The sequence below is a fragment of the Stomoxys calcitrans genome, chromosome 1 (genome assembly GCF_963082655.1).
Source record: "Stomoxys calcitrans chromosome 1, idStoCalc2.1, whole genome shotgun sequence".
NCBI lineage: Eukaryota > Metazoa > Arthropoda > Insecta > Diptera > Muscidae > Stomoxys > Stomoxys calcitrans.
Window position 1 is genome coordinate 271,521,618 of NC_081552.1, and position 16,455 is coordinate 271,538,072.

General features: G+C 36.7%; 1 protein-coding gene across 3 annotated transcripts in view; it reads right to left on the reverse strand.

Moving 5' to 3' along the window:
* LOC106089715 (uncharacterized) overlaps nt 1-15,525 on the reverse strand; it is a 36,413-nt gene extending 20,888 nt beyond the window's left edge. The window contains exons 1-3 of one of the 3 annotated variants that reach the window (XM_059360321.1): nt 15,476-15,525; nt 15,239-15,342; nt 4,484-4,848 (exon numbers count right to left, since the gene is read on the reverse strand). In XM_059360321.1, the coding sequence (XP_059216304.1) occupies nt 4,484-4,799 (316 nt within the window). In that variant the 5' untranslated portion in view covers nt 4,800-4,848; nt 15,239-15,342; nt 15,476-15,525. Of the gene's footprint in view, nt 1-4,483; nt 4,849-6,317; nt 6,437-15,238; nt 15,343-15,475 lie in introns of those variants that run through there. The other 2 variants (XM_013255669.2, XM_013255668.2) reach the window with 2 other exon arrangements.
* Between the last annotated feature and the right edge of the window lie 930 nt (nt 15,526-16,455).

Below are 16,455 nucleotides of genomic sequence, written 5' to 3' on the forward strand. Positions count from 1 at the left end.
TACAATTTATTCACTTTTATGTTCATATAGTCGGCGTTGACAAATTTTTTCAACGGCTTGTGACTCTGTAATTGCATTCTTTCTTCTGCCAGTTATCAGCTGTTACTTTTAGCTTGCTTTAGAAAAAAAGTGTAAAAAAAGTTCATTCTAAGTTTTATTAAAAATGCATTTACTTTCTTTTAAAAAATCCGCAATTACAATAAACCACTTTTCAACTTGCAAATTTATAAAAAGAAGTATATTTTATGAAACAATATGACATTTGAAGTTACTTCTTGTGTCACCCATCCTGCCTTTGAGCACAGTACCCTGGGCACAATAATTCCACTACAGACTCAGACTAACCATAGATTAACACCACACCATCATTTAGCATTATAGGTTTTTCTAATAACCACAGCAATGATGTAGTACAGCACACAGGCAGTTCATGGCGCGGGATTTAAACGCGTACTAAGTCAAGGCAATTTAACTCGGCTTCGACTCCGGAAATACGAAAATTATATATCTAGACAACACAAATAATCTTAAGTATCAAATTCTAATGTATCAAGTCAAAATAAAATACTTTGATCGAAATTTCCGTCAAATCGGATAGTAATTGTGCTCTCTAGAGGCTCAAGGCGACCTATCCGGAGGTCGGTCAATGATAGTGTTATTTCAGGATATAGCCTGATTTCGACAATACTTTTGACAGACAGACGCACTGAGCGAGGACAGAGAGGATGACAACTGAATGAATCCTATGGGGGGATAATCTATTATAAATAATCTGGGTTTTCATTGCTAGTTAGTGTTTTCTACCCTTTTGCAAATTTGAGCTTTATTTGACCGAAATCGCTTTTTTCCAGTGGCTTTTTCTCACTCTATTTGTCTATTTCAATTGTGGCAGTAGTTCTGCTATCACAGCAGTAGTTCTGCAATTTCAGAGCAGCAGGCTTACTGCTGAAAAGTCAGTTGTTTGCTGAAAATGACTGCTGCTAAATTATGAAGGGGATGTTGGAAGAAAAAATAAAATACAAATTTAAATGTGTGTCTAAGTGGATGTTTATAATCACCAATGAAATTTAGAAACAAAAGGCCTTGCCAGTCATGGACACATTAGTAGAGCAATAACAAAAAATGCGAGCGAGCTCAGCCACATTTCGAAATGTATACCAATGGATGCGATGTCATATGTAAAGGAACCTGTTAATTAGCTAGCTTCTTTAGAATAATAATCTACAAATTAAAATCATCTCTTCCAACAAAATTACTAAAAAAAATTCCTAAAATAGTCAAAACAAGTGACAGGCGAACATAAAAAAATAGCATAGCAATTGTTTTAGCAGATTTTTGTACTTAAAACAGCAGACATTGTTTGCTGATTTAGCAGAAAGAAATGTTTGCTAATACAGCAGCCCTATGTTTGCTGAAACAGCAGTAATGTGTGCTTTCCCATTTTCAACAGACGAAAAATGCTGTTTTAGTAAACATTCTTGCTGTTTTGAATAACACATTTGGTTGAGTGTAAGTTTTTAAAATATTTTCGGATCGAATTTTTGAAATTTGAATACTTTACAAATGGCTGGCGACATTTGTAATATAGTAATAAGGGCATAACCACCGCAGACAATTTTTTTGTGTTCGAATCGGGATGTGAAACCAGGCGTACTGATGAGTCCACCAAATCAACAATCGCGCTTTTGGCTTTACCGGGGACCTCTTCGATCTGCTTTGTTACTAAAAAGACTACAACCATCGCTGAACAATTTTTTCTGATGTTGTCGCCAGGGTTCGAATCCAGGTGTTCAGCGTCATAGCATCATCCTCTGCGCTAAGGTGGCTTCCTTCTACACGCAAAAAAAATGTTTCACATAAAAGAAAATTTCGCCAAGTAATCTTCTTTTCTGAAAAACATACGATTTTGTTTACGATAAAAGTACATTTTTTTTGCGATAAATTCTTGCATAAATTTGTGACAAATATAAAGTTTTTTTAAACTGGCAATACACTCAACTAAATTTGTTATTCAAAACAGCAAAAATGTTTGCTAACACAGCAGTTTTTGTCTGCTGAAAATGGGAAAGCAGGCATTACTGCTGTTTCAGCAAACATAGGCTTACTGCTATTTCAACTAACAAAATCCACCGTTTTGAGTACGCAAGTCTGCTGAAAAAAAATGTGTATGCTACTTTTCATGGTTGCGTGTTACTCGTTTTGATTACTTTAGGCATTTTTTTTTTAATTTTTTTAGAAATTTTGTTGGAAGAGATGATTTTAATTTGTGTAATATTAGTGTAAAGAAGCTACCTGATCCATCCATTGGTATACATTTCGAAATGTGGCTGAGCTAGCTCGCATTTTTTGTTATTGTTCTACTAATGTGCACATGACTGGCATAGGACCTGATGTCTTCCATGATTTGAAGCTCCTCAAGGATTCCTTCACCATAAATGCTGTCATCATAAGCCTTCGATCAACATCATTATTCCAAGATTCCGGTGTCTCCGTGAGCGGTACCACTTAGTAAATTACATTCTTCGCAGAGCCACATGGGAGCCAAAGCCTCAAGAAGTAAATTGGCTACAATATATGTATAAAGGTTGTGATGCCCTCGACAGATAGACGGACTTGTGTATTGGACCAATACATCGATGTGCTACAAACGAAATGACACAGTAATTGATGAGACTCCGCAGGCCTGGCTTAAACTCCCAACAACTGCTTATAGACTGGCAAGATATTTAAGGCCGCCGACCGCTTTGTCAATGTAACCTGTTCGAGCTATTGCTTTCGTATAGTCGCTGACCACACAGCAGCTACACCATCGATCAACCGAGGGGTAAATTCGTCACATCGCGGTTATTAATTTAAAATGTCATTCGCATCTACGTTGCAGTTACTTTCATTAAGACGCCAAGCAGTATTCTTTGATGTCAATAATTAATCACATCCCATCTCGCGTGGCGACGGATCACAAAGTTTGCTCTATCTATACGGAGCATTAACAATAACATTCTAATTACACACAGGCGACAATTAAAAAATAGCTGCTTGGTGTTGGTGGAAAGAAATCTTTCAGCGGCGGTGTTCATGTCCTTAGAAGGCCGCTTTTCAGGCCCGTCTAGATATTCGAGAGGCCTGCTTACCACATTGCACCTTCCTGTCCATTTTACATAGGGTAAGCCACCAAATCAGGCCTTATCGTTGATTTCCTCCATATAAAGACATTATACAGGAGTGGGTATCTAAAGTGACGCATTTATACGATTTCTGGGCATCTAAGCCGAATATGATCCAAATCAAACCGCATGGGAGAATAAAATTATCCATGGTGGTGGGTGGAGGGCGGAGGCCGCAATATTTAACCCATTTGTAATGACTTAACGTCCGCGCCATGTATGCCCTAACTCGGTCCGCAACTTGATACAGCTTCTAATCGGAATGCAAAACAAATCTAGCTGAGCGTTTGTGGACAGTTAATTATTATCAGATTCGTATTTTTCTCTTGTATACCTTTCGTATCAACCCCATACTGTCCTGATTGTTCTATATTTCTATATATCCCTTTGGCGTGTTTTGGGGGGTGGGAACATTTGTCACCCCCCCGTAACAACGAAAAACAAATTTTTGTCTTTAGAATGCAAAAAAATTTTGGCTTGCTTGGACCGCCCATCTTCGAGATCTGGCGTTTTTGGAAATTAGGGTAATAAGAAGTTATTTTTTGTGGTGGAATAGCCCCTCAGACATTTCGCCTTCAAAACGGATATCAAATTCATGCTCTACTCCCAAATACCTTCAGTTGTGCGAAGCCAATTATTTATGATTAAATAAATAATTTTAATAAATGATGACAAATGATGATCACAATAATCCTAATTTAATACTTTTTAACAGAATTTTAGATCACAAAATCTTATCGAAAAATGTTTTTTTTTTTGGAGATGAGTGAATGTTTCATTGTGTATGTTTTTTATTTGTGTTTTTCTCTTAAAATAAAAAAGGCAGGCAAATAGTGTGTTTCTGTATGCATGTGTGCCCTTTATAAATGTGTGTGTGTGTGTGTCTGTATGAGAGTGTGGCCGTTGAAAAAGTGTAGGATTTTGTTTGTGTACACGTATCACAACTTACTTTAGGAAGGAGAAAAGACTGTGTTAATGGCGTAGAAAACAAGAAAGAAAATAGAATGCCTGTTTACAGGCCATACATCTACTTATAGGCATAACGCGTACTATGAATAAAAATTTAACCGAATTTAAAGAGAATTTAAGCCATTGGGAAGGCCCGAATTCGGCAATCACCTTCCTCATTCCGCCGCTGGGCCGTCCCAGCGATGCTGAATAAAGGACAAGACACAACAATGCATCTGTGTTGGTGCGACCAACATTATTAAAACTCAAGTATCCGAACAATATTGACCGAAGTACCATGGCATGTGCCCATTCTCATTCTGCCATTAACTCGACTATGGAGACAATCAATGGGACGATGGCGTACTCACCTTTCTCTGGTACAGCGTTAATAACCATTTGGGGTGTTAAAATAGTCATTTCCTCCCCAACAACTGAGGCTGCCACCGACGATAATGGCAGCTCTGATAATGACGTTCCGCTATTAAACTGTAGTGAGGATGACGTCATTAATGGCGATGCTGTGGACGGAAGTGGTGTGCATGATGCAACGGACAGTTGCAATAACAGGGCTAAACACCACAACCACTTCCCAAGCTGCCACCATCCAAAGCAAGACAATTGCTGTAACCCGTTGAGCTGTGGGGCAGTTTTAATTGTGACGAACTTGCTATCGCCGGAGGACATTGCACCTGTTTTTGCTGCGTCTATCTACTTGTCGGACACTGCAACAATACTGGAAAAATTAAAAAAATAGAATTTTTTGTTTTATCCGCGATCGCACATAACAAATAAACAAATGAAAGACCCAAATGTCTAAACCAAACTAAATCTAAGTGCCTTTGCCAATGAAATCTATCGCAGAGCAGTTCAAAACTGTGTTTTTTGTTTTGTGGCGACGGCGTATATATCTACTCTACACACTTACGAAAAGTGAACCCCCAATGAATGAAAATTAAACTAAATGGTAGTAAAATTGACCATGATTTGGTGCTTAAGATTTTTTTCGTCCCTTTTTGAGGCATATGCGAGTTTAATAAAATCAAGGTGACGTTTTCAAGAAGTTGGGTTATCAGAATTAAATTTCAGCATGTTTTGAACATAACAAAAAGGAAAATTCCTATGCGTTTCAATACCACTTTCATACAAATTTGCCGCACAATAAACCTTAGTTTATTACATAAAAATTTGCAAATAGTGATGTATTTCTTAAAAACTATTCTCTTTTTTCTCTTTAATGAAAATTAATTTTAACATATCAGGAATAAGGAGAATAAATAAAAGTAAGGTTCTATTTGCATTAGGTAGTAGAAATAACTAAAGGGTGATTTTTTAAGACCTATACTCTATAAGTTTTTCATAAAAAAACATTAAATTTAGAAAAATGCTCGAAATCTCTATTTTAATCGATAGTACGATCCATATAATTTAATGTTTGAAGATTATTTCATGCAAATATTGACTGCGCCTCAAATGGTCCATCCGCTTAGTCCAATGTTGGCATACTCTTTCCGACATTTCGGCCGGTATCTCACTCGACTGAATGCTTCAATGTTGTCTTCCAATGCGTCAATTGAAGCGGACTTGTCTGCAACATACCTTTAACATAGCCCTACTAGGCGATTTAACGCCTTTAGACTAAGCTAAAATGAAGCTTCATGGTACTTTCATGCACCAACTCGAAAACAGGGCGACAGAAATTCAAGCAAAAATTATTTTAGAAAGTCATGTTTTTTGCCTAAATTGATATCGATATTTTCTTGAATACGAATGCCATACGAATATATACAGCTTTTTGTTGTTCAGTGACTTAAAGTCAAATTTAGTAAGGAACGCCTTTGTCTTTGAATACATCCTCTTAAAATTTAGATAAAATAATACTTTTACCCTAAAATGTACTCTAAATTTTTGTTGATTACTAACTTTAAGGGTAGAAATTTTGCTCACATTCTTCTCAATAATAGTGCCGAATACACTTTACACCTTAAATGATAGAATTACAAGCATTCGTGATTCGTAAAATGTAGAAAAATGTTCAGCAGGGAAAATTCCCTGCTGATGTTGATGTCAACTTTTAAAACGCCGATACAAGCGTCGTCTCCTTTTTAACTCTTCTTTCATAATCTGTGCAATTTTTCCTGTTATTTTTGAAAAAACTTAATTTTGTTCCACAGTGTAATAAATGAATTTCAATAAGTTGCTCACCTATTTTCCGCAAATTCTTACTCACAATTTATTGGTTTTTTATGTCAAATGTTAGAATGTTTCTTTATTTCAATCGACACATCGATTCAAACAACTCTCCTTGTTTGACGTGTCAAAGACATAAAGACTGTGGCCACCACAAATATTAGTTTGTAGATACGATACCCCAGGCGATGATCGGCAACGAGTCCTGGCACGCAATTTTTGGCCTTACCTTTATCTCCAAAATGATTTTAAACTCCTATTTACACGCTATGGCTAACAGTCGATGCAGAACACTCACTGAATATTGGCGAAAAGAGTCGTTTCACAAATGCTTGTAGCCACATACTACATTGGCATGAGCGTATTTGCCAAAAGCAATGACGACATTGTTTTAGGGCGCCGACGAAATTTCCACTACAAGAGTTCCGTAGTACCGCCGCGGCCGATTTAGTGAACGAAATGGCCAAGAAGTCTTTTGAAGGCAATCACGATGGTACGCGCAAACCGGGACGACCAAAAGACCGATGGAAAGATCAAGTGGTTTTAGAATAAGCGCAGAAAATGAAGGCGCTTGAAACGCTATTCCACGTTTGGCTAATGGGACAAATGTTCTGTCATAGCCAATTAAAAAACAAGTAAAAAGGCATTAAGTTCGGCCGGGCCGAACTTTGGATACCCACCACCTCGGGTATATACGTATGTAAATCCCCTTTCGTCACAATCCGGTGAAAATTGGATAACTTAAGCAACCAAATTCGGCACGGACATTGAGTGGTCTAATATATATGTCACTATTCAATTTTGTAGAACAAAATATTGCTCTCTTTGGTAGTTATATCCACTTATAAACCGATCTATACCATATTAAGGTCGGATATCGTGAGGCTCAGAACAACTCACTGTTTCAAATTTCAGCGAAATCGGATAATAAAGCTTTTATGGGCTTCAGTCCCCTTATCGGCAGATCGATCTATATGGCAGCTATTTCTTAATATAGTCCGATCTGACCAATATTTAGGTCGGATGTTGAGAGGTCTTAACCTACTCACTGTTTTAAATTTCAGCGAAATCGGATGAAAAATAAAGCTTTTATGGGCTTCAGACCCCCTATCGGCAGATCGGTGTATATGGCAGTTATATCTCAATATAGTCAGATCTGAACTAAATTTAGGTCATATTTTGGGAGGCTCAAAATAACCCACTGTTTTAAATTTCAGCAAAGTCGGGTAATAAATAAAGTTTTTATGGTCTTCAAACCCTTTATCGGAAAATCGGTCTATATAGCAGCTATATCCAAATAGGGTCCTATTTGGACCGTTCAAGAACTTAACCAGCGTGCATCAAAAAGACGTATCTGTGCCAAATTTCACCTCAATATCTCAATTTTTGAAGGCTCTAGAGTGATTACAACAGACGGACGGACAGACCTATGGACGGACAGACACACAGAAATCGTTATATCGTCTCAGAATTTTACGACGATCCGAAATATATACACTTTGTAGTGTCGGAAATTGTTATTTCGATGTGTTGCAAACGAAATGACTACGGTGGTGGGTATAACAAGAAAACGCGTGCTAAGTTCGGCCGGGCCGAATCTTATATGCCCTCCACCATGGATCGCATTTGTCAAGTTCTTTAAATGACTTTTTCAAATATATATGAGCTATATCAAGTTATTAACCGATATCGACTGTACTTATCATGCCGTATAACTCATATAAAAATATCACCTTCAAAATTTCAGGCAAATCGAGTAATAATTGCGCCTTCAAGAGGTTCAGAAAGTCAAATTGGGAAGTCGATTTATTTATATGGCAACCATATCAGGTTATCAATTGATTTAGACCATACTTGATACAGTTGTTGGAAGTCATACCAAAACGATACAAAAATTGCTCCGCCTAGGACTTAATAAGTCAAATCAAATGATCGATTTATATGGCGGCTATATCAGGTTATAGACTAATTTAGACGACACATGCCACAGCTGTTGGAAATCAGTATAAAACGATACGTGCAAAATGTCAGCCAAATTCGATAACAATCGCGCCCTCTAGAGGCTCAAGAAGTATAATCGAGAGATCGGATTATATGGCAGCTATTTCAAATCGGATAAGAATTGCGCCCTCTAGAAGCTCAAGAAGTCCATTCGGGAGATCGGTTTATATGTCAGCTATACCAGGTTATGGACTGATTTAGACCATACTCGGCACAGTTGTTGGATGTTATACTAAAACACCAAGTTCAAAATTCCAGCCAAATAGGATATGAATAGCGCCCTTTAGAAGCTAAAGAATTCAAGACCCATGATCGGCTTATATGGTAGCTATATCGAGGTGTTACAAACGGAATGAACAAATTAGTATACCCCCATCCTATGGTGGAGGGTATAACAAATGGCCAATATAGCTGCATAAAATTAATATTTCAATAAACCAGTAATGCTAGATGGCATTATGATATGGAATTATACGTGCTGTGCCAGCTTGCTTTAAGGTAAAAATTAGCCAGATCGGGTTGTTTGTTTTTAAATTGTGGCCAAAGTCGGTAAAGTAGTATTAAATACCTCCTTAAATTTAGTCCATCAGTAACTTTCAAATCTTAATTGTTTTATTTTATTTAAAATCAGTATGTTTTTTGCAAGCACTAACGGCATTTCTCTATCATATTTAAAAAAAAATTTTAATATTCGATATCGTCTGATTTTCGTGATCACTGCAGTCGTGTCGACAAGTGGAATGGCCACTACTCCGCTGCTACCTTAATTGTAGACTGTAACTAAATTCTCCCCTATTCCGTGAATTTTTATACGCAGCACCATACGATGGGAGTATACCAATCTAGTCATTTCGTTTGCAACACCTCGAAATATTGATCTAATATCCCATAAAGTATATATGTCCTAGATCGTCTCGACATTCTAATTTTACGCGGTAGAATGCGTAAAGATAGCCGCTTAAAATTTTGCACAGATACATACTTTTGATGTAGGTCCTTGGGGATTGTAAATGGACGATATCGGTTCAGTATGGATATAGCTCCCATATAGACCGATCTCCCAATTTTTAGGGGATTTGGACAATGCACTTATAGAAATTTGTTAGTAACAACAGCAAATATGTTCGCTGAAACAGCAGAAAGTCTGCTGAAAATGGGACAGCAGTAATTTGTTGCTAAAACAGCAAATATTTTCTGCCGTTTTTAAATTTAAAAAAGCTCATAAATGTAAATATTTAAAAAAAAATTTGTATTCAATCTTGTTTTTCAATTTAAAAGCATATAACTTCAAATTTTGAACAGTTTGCTAATTTTTGATCGAATTTAAACAACAGCTGACAAAATAGCTATGATTTATGATTATTTATGTTTATGATTTTAAACAAAAAATGTACGCCTAAAATTGCCAATTTTTTGTTTTTTTTATATATATATAGCAAATGCCTCAATTTTTGGTTTGAAGTTCAAAAATATTGAATGGATTTATTCAAAAGTTTAAAATTTTTAATTTAATATCTGCAGACTGTGTTTGCTGATATCAGCAGACTAATTTTTCTGGGTGTACTTGTTGCAGTTGTTAGAAGTCGTAAAAGGACACTATGTATAAATTGTAAGCCAAATCGCACGAAAATTGAGCCTTGTCAAGACTCAAAGAAGTCGAGTCGATAGAGATCGGTTGATATGGGAGATATATCAGGTTATAGACCGATTTGGGCCTTACACGGCACAGTGGGTGAAAGCCATAACGAAACACTATATGCAAATTTCAGCCAAATCGGGCAAAAATCGCGGCATGTAAGGGCTCAAGAAGTCAAATCGAGAGATCTGTTTATATGGGAGTTATATAAGGTTATAGACTGATTTGGACCGTACATGGCACAGTTGTTGGAAGTCATAACAGAACACTGTGTGACAAATTTTGCCAAATGCCGTGATTTCGACAGACGGACGGGAGGAAATGTCTAGATGGACTCAGAATATCGAGACGATCAAATATATATTTTGGGTCTTAGATCAATATTTCGAGGTGTTGCACAAAGAATGACTAGATAAGTATACTCCCATCCCATATGGTGATGGGCATAAAAATTTTAATTCAAAAACATTTTAAGCCGCAAATATAAACTGACAAAACTAAAGGACCCCAATTTCAGGTACAAAAAATATATATTGAAATCAATATTTCCTTGCGAATCCTTCATTCTGGATAACAAATGCACATCGATTAGGAATAAAAGATAAATTGTTAATTATGTCAGGTGATTTTGCTTTCCAGGCTATTTTTCCGGCATATAATAAATCTTCTATGGTTTTGCTATTTTCTCGTTCGATTTATCCCATTTCCAACGGTTCCAATAGGCTTAAAGTGCGGTGATTAAGGTGGCCATTGCATTACATTATTAATTTTTTCCGTGAACCAAAATTTCAGTACCTTCCGATGCCAAGGGGCCTTTAAATTGACACCTACCTACACCTACAAAATTTAAATTGACACCTACAACTGTGCTGAGTGTGGTTAAAATCGATTCATAACCTGATATAGCTGCCATATAAACCCGTCTCGGATCTTGAGTTCTTGATGCTCTAGGGTGCGCAAATATTATGCGATTTGGTTGAAAATTTGTACGAAGTGTTTTGTTATAGCTTTCAACAAGTGTGCTTAGCGTGGTTCAAATCGGTTCGTAGCCTGATACAGCTGCCATATAAACCATTCTCAGATATTGTCTTCTTGATGCTCTAGAGTGCGCAATTATTATCCGATTTGGTTGAAATTTGCATGAAGTGTTCTGTTACGGCTTCCAACAATTGTGCCAAGTATGGTCTAAATCGGTGAAGCTCCCATACAAACCGATCTACCAATTATTCTTCTTGAGACTTTTGAGGCTTTGGCTGAAATTTTGTAAAACGACTTCTCTTATGACTTTCGACATACTTGCCAAATATGGTATGACTCGGTCCATAACCTGATAGAGCTCCCATATAAACCGATCTCCTGATTGTACTCCATGAGCCCATATAAGTCGCAATTCTTATTCGATTTGGCTGCCATTTTGCACGAAGACTTCTACTATGGTCTCCAACCTCTTGACCAAGTATGGTCCGAATCAGTTCATAATCTGATATAGCTCCAGAAGCATAGCAATTCTTATCCATTATCTATAAAGAGATACCAGGCAACGAACTTGACAACTGCGATCCATGGTGAAGAATATATAAGATTCGGCCCGGTCGAAGTCTCTTTTACTTGTTAAATTTGAAGCCTTGTTTATGTTGAGGTGAATAGAAGTTTCGAAGTTCTCTTGTTCCACATGCATAGGAGTTGCATCATTTTGCAGCAGCTTTATGTTCAAATGTATTGCCACAGCAGGATACCACACACATTGCTGAGCAATATCAGGAATAACAAGCGCCACCGCCTATTTCTTCGGTTTGTTGTTGCTCCTTTTGATTTGTGCACACTTTTTGTTGTAAAAGGCAGAAACTACTAAAGTTTTCGTCCAATTTGGACACATTGTACTTCTATGTTTGAATATCCGATATTTTAAGATTTTAGACAAATAACACGTTAATTAGTCTATTTTTTAAAAGGCTGCTTAAAAATCAACCACAAATTACGTTGATTTTCGTTGCAATTTATAAAAAAAAAAAGAAAATTTGGAAAATTTGGAGTGTAGCTTTGTTCCACTGTTTTGTTTCCCATTCAACTGTACATCGTCCAATATTGAAATGTAGATGGCATATAACCAGATATGACGCACTACTGCGGCAGCAAGGCCCTTTTAGATTAATTTCACATTCGATACCCTCCCCTACAGCTATGACAACCAACAAACAAATTCAGGTGTTTTTGACAAGATAACAGCGGCTAATTTTGGGCTTCAACAAAACAACACCAAAAACGACTCACAGGGCGGATGAATCAACAAATTAGATACTGATTAGAACCTATGCCAGTCAACACATTTTATGCGTGCATATGTGATGGAATATCAAAGATAATTTTATGTGTATTCATAATAATTTGGAAATGAACAATTGGAGTTTTAATGTTCCATTATTTCCTAACGCATGATGTAGGCTAAAGGTAGAGTTACATACCATGCGAATGCGCGCGTTTCCGTAATGAACTTCAGCGTCGCCGCACTGTGGTTGAGTATTGAATTTCACTGGTCATCTGGCCAGCATCTAAAATTTGGATATTGCATAGCTAACACAGAAAATATAAAAATCTTGGATAAATTGAGAAATTTGTATGTTCTATTAAAAATGTTGCTTAAATCGTACCTACTAAGGAATTTGTATTATTAATGAATAGTTTTGTAATTTGCATTTATGACAAGCTGTATAACTTAATTAAAGCGATTACCAACTTAATAAACAAAACAAAAACGTTAAACTGACTTAACTCGAGTAAATAATTGATATTTTTCAAAAACAAAAAAAAAATTTAGCTTCAGTCTCTTAATTGAGAATGAACAATTAAATATGTTGCATTTAAATATTTTGTGTTTTCATTAAAAAAAAAATTCTAACGATTTTTACAATAGGATAGGATCTGAATGGTAAAACAAAGGATAACTATTTGGATCTCAATACTCAGCAAAGTCTGAGTTTATTGTTTTAAATTACTGTATGCCTAAGGGTTGGTATTCTATTCTGGTTTCAGAATAGCCGCTGAAATTTGTTGAATTTGACAGAAATCAAATGTTTTTGTTTCCATACCAAAACACGTTTCTTTATCTGCACTTATTGTTTTCTGTATTTTATTGGTTTGCGGATAATTGCGGATTTTTCATATAGTCGGCGTTGATAAATTTTTTCACAGCTTGTGACTCTGTAATTGCATTCTTTCTTCTGTCAGTTATCAGCTGTTACTTTTAGCTTGCTTTAGAAAAAAAGTGTAAAAAAAGTATATTTGATTAAAGTTCATTCTAAGTTTTATTAAAAATGCATTTACTTTCTTTTAAAAAATCCCCAATTACTTTTTGGGCAACCCAATATTTTATTTTTTTCTCAAATAAATTAAGAAGCACGAACCATTGAGACCAATGAAACAAACTAACCAGTAAGAAAAGGCAAAAGTCGGTCGGAGCCGACTATGTAATACCCTACAACACCTGGTGTACGTAGTACTTTTTATATGTAGAACTTATCTGGAAATCTAGTCAGACTTTAATTTGGATACCAATTGAAATGTCAAATGTAAGATTTTCCTACGATAGGACAACAAATTTGGACAAATATGGTATGGTATATATATATATATATATGAGTACAATTTTTATAACCTCCACCATAGGATGGGGGGTATACTAATTTCGTCATTCCGTTTGTAACACCAAGAAAAATGCGTCTAAGACCCATAAAGTATATATATTCTTGATCGTCATGACATTTTAAGTCGATCTAGCCATGTCCGTCCGTTTGTCGAAAGCACGCAAACTTTCGAAGGAGTAAAGCTAGGTGCTTGAAATTTTGCACATATACGATTGGTTGAAATTTTGCACGTGCTGTTTTAGTATCACATCCGACAACTCTGCCAGGTATGGTCTAAATCCGTTCATAACCTGATATAGCTGCCATATAAACCTACCTAGGGTCTTGAGTTCTAGAGCTTCTAGAGAGCGCAATTCGTATCTGATTTGGCTAAAATTTTGCATGAAGTGTTCTGGTATGACTTCCGACATTTGTGCCAAGTATAGTTTATATGTCCATATGTCCTGATATGGGCGCCTTATAAACCGATCTCCCGAATAGACTTCTTGAGTCTCTAGAGGGTGCAATTCTTATCCGATTTGGACGAAATTTTGCATGAAGCATAAACCAATCTCCCAAATAGGCTTCTTGAGTCTCTAAAGGGTGCAATTCTTATCTAATTTGGCCGAAATTTTGCATGTTGTGTTTTATTTTGACTTTCAACATCTGTGTTAAGTATGGTCTAAATCAGTGTATATCCTGATATAGCCGCCATATAAACCGATCTTCCGATTGGACTTCTTGAGCTTCTAGAGGGCGAAATTCTTATGCAATGTGGTTGAAATTTTGCATATGTCGTTTTGGTATGACTTCCAACAATTGTTCTAAGTATGGTCTAAATCGGTATATAACTGCCATATGAACCGATTTCCCAATTTCACTTTTTGAGCCTCTGGAGGGCACAATTATTACTCGATTTGCCTGAAATTTTGGAGGTGGCATTTTGCTATAACTGGTGTTTTTCTATTCGAAAAAGTCATTTAAAGAACTTTTTGTTTTGATTTTACAGTAAATCTAAATGTCAAAGGCTTGATAACACAGCTGTGATTTTCTGTAAAATCTTAAAAAAGATGTTATGTTTGATCCGATATTCCACACATAAGCAACAAAACAGCGTTAAAATGATGAAGATACAAATTTAAATTCACACTTGAAGAAGATAAGTTGTAAAACGACATTGACATTTCAATTTACGGTATTTGCCGCTCAAGGAAGTTTCGGTGACGGTAGATTTTTGTTGTTGTGCTAATGATAATACCTCTATATTGACCCTGTACGTTGTCTTAAAACAGTATACTTATTCACAGCCGGAGGATCCATTATAAGAACTTCGAAAGACAAGAGTATGTCATCAGCAAATTGTATTGGTTGGTGGCCATCAGCAAAAAACAAAATTTGTCATAGCTAAACGATGCATGCACAAAATGTGATCAAATTGACGTTGGATTTGAAAATTCTGCCGCTGCTCTGCTTTCAAGAATACAATTTTCCAATAAAGGCTGGTACTCTGTTTTTTCTTTTTTTTTTTTGGGGGGGGGGGGGGGGGGGGGTGTGTGTGAATGTCCCTAAATCGTTCTTTCGGTGGTTCGTCAAGGTTACCACATTTGGTTTTTTTTTGGATTTCCATTTCCATACAAAAATTAATGGCACACCAACCAATTAATCAGCTGTTTACGTACATGTTTACACACAAATGTGAGTGTGTGGACCGTCGTCGCGTGCACATGTCTCTGTCTTCAATCCTTTTAAACGCCATCCTACAGTGCTACATTTAGTGTCCCCTCTGTAACAGAATCAAACAAAATTCAAACATAACACAGTGGCAATTTAAACAGATCAATAATAAAATACCAAACCATAATAATAACAAATATCTAACAAAACGCGAATAACACAAAAAAAAAAACGAAACATACCCATAACATTCCAAGCCAATAACAACAATCACCATCATCAACATAGTTACTTCACACTGCAATCAATCCAAAAACAACAAATCAACAGTGCCGTGCCGCTACGACTCTGCTCTCACTGAGATGAGAAGCAGAAACGAATGAATTCACCACACAGAGGGCTTTTATGTCTTCTGTGTGTCTTGTGTTTCGTTGCCCATCCCCCCCCTTCCCCCTTCGTGTAATGAAGTCTACACTCTAGTTCTCTCGTGCAGCTACCACTCTGCTCTCACTGAGATGACAAGCAGAAACGAATGAATTCACCACACAAAGGGCTTTTATGTCTCCTGTGTGTCTTGTGTGATGGATGATTTCAAAATACATTCAGCCAATGTACGAGGGTTGAGGTCGAATTTCTTTGCGGAGCATGCACATATTAATTTTCACCGTCCTTACATTCTAGATCTTTATGACACCCAGGTTCACAGGATTTTCACATCCCTGGGTACCACACTCTGTCTCTTTTTATTTCGCACAGAGGCCTCGTGATATATGTACATAATGACGTAGTGTTCCAAAGACGACAACACCTGGAATCACAGGATCCTAAATTTAACTCCCTTTGGGTTAAATTCGGGATTGGATCACATATACTGCACTTCGGATTTTTATATAGAAGTCCAAACTCAGAAAGGGAGGCTTCCATGAACGGCTTTGACTCCCTTTCTGATTCCATTACAAATATTTTGGAGGATTTTCCGGGCAGTGAAAATAATACTCTTGACCTTTTTTTAACTTCACACCCTGAAAAGTATGAAGTTAATACCCTTGCACCTCTTGGTAACTCCGATCACTGCATTGTTTCAGCATCTTTTTCGTATTCTGCTCTTCGTACTGCTTCCTCCCCAGTCCCGAAGCGGTCAATATTTTTATACAAAAAAGCACGTTGGGCTGAGCTCAATGGATTCTTTCAGCATTTTAATTGGAAACTATGTTTTCTAGAT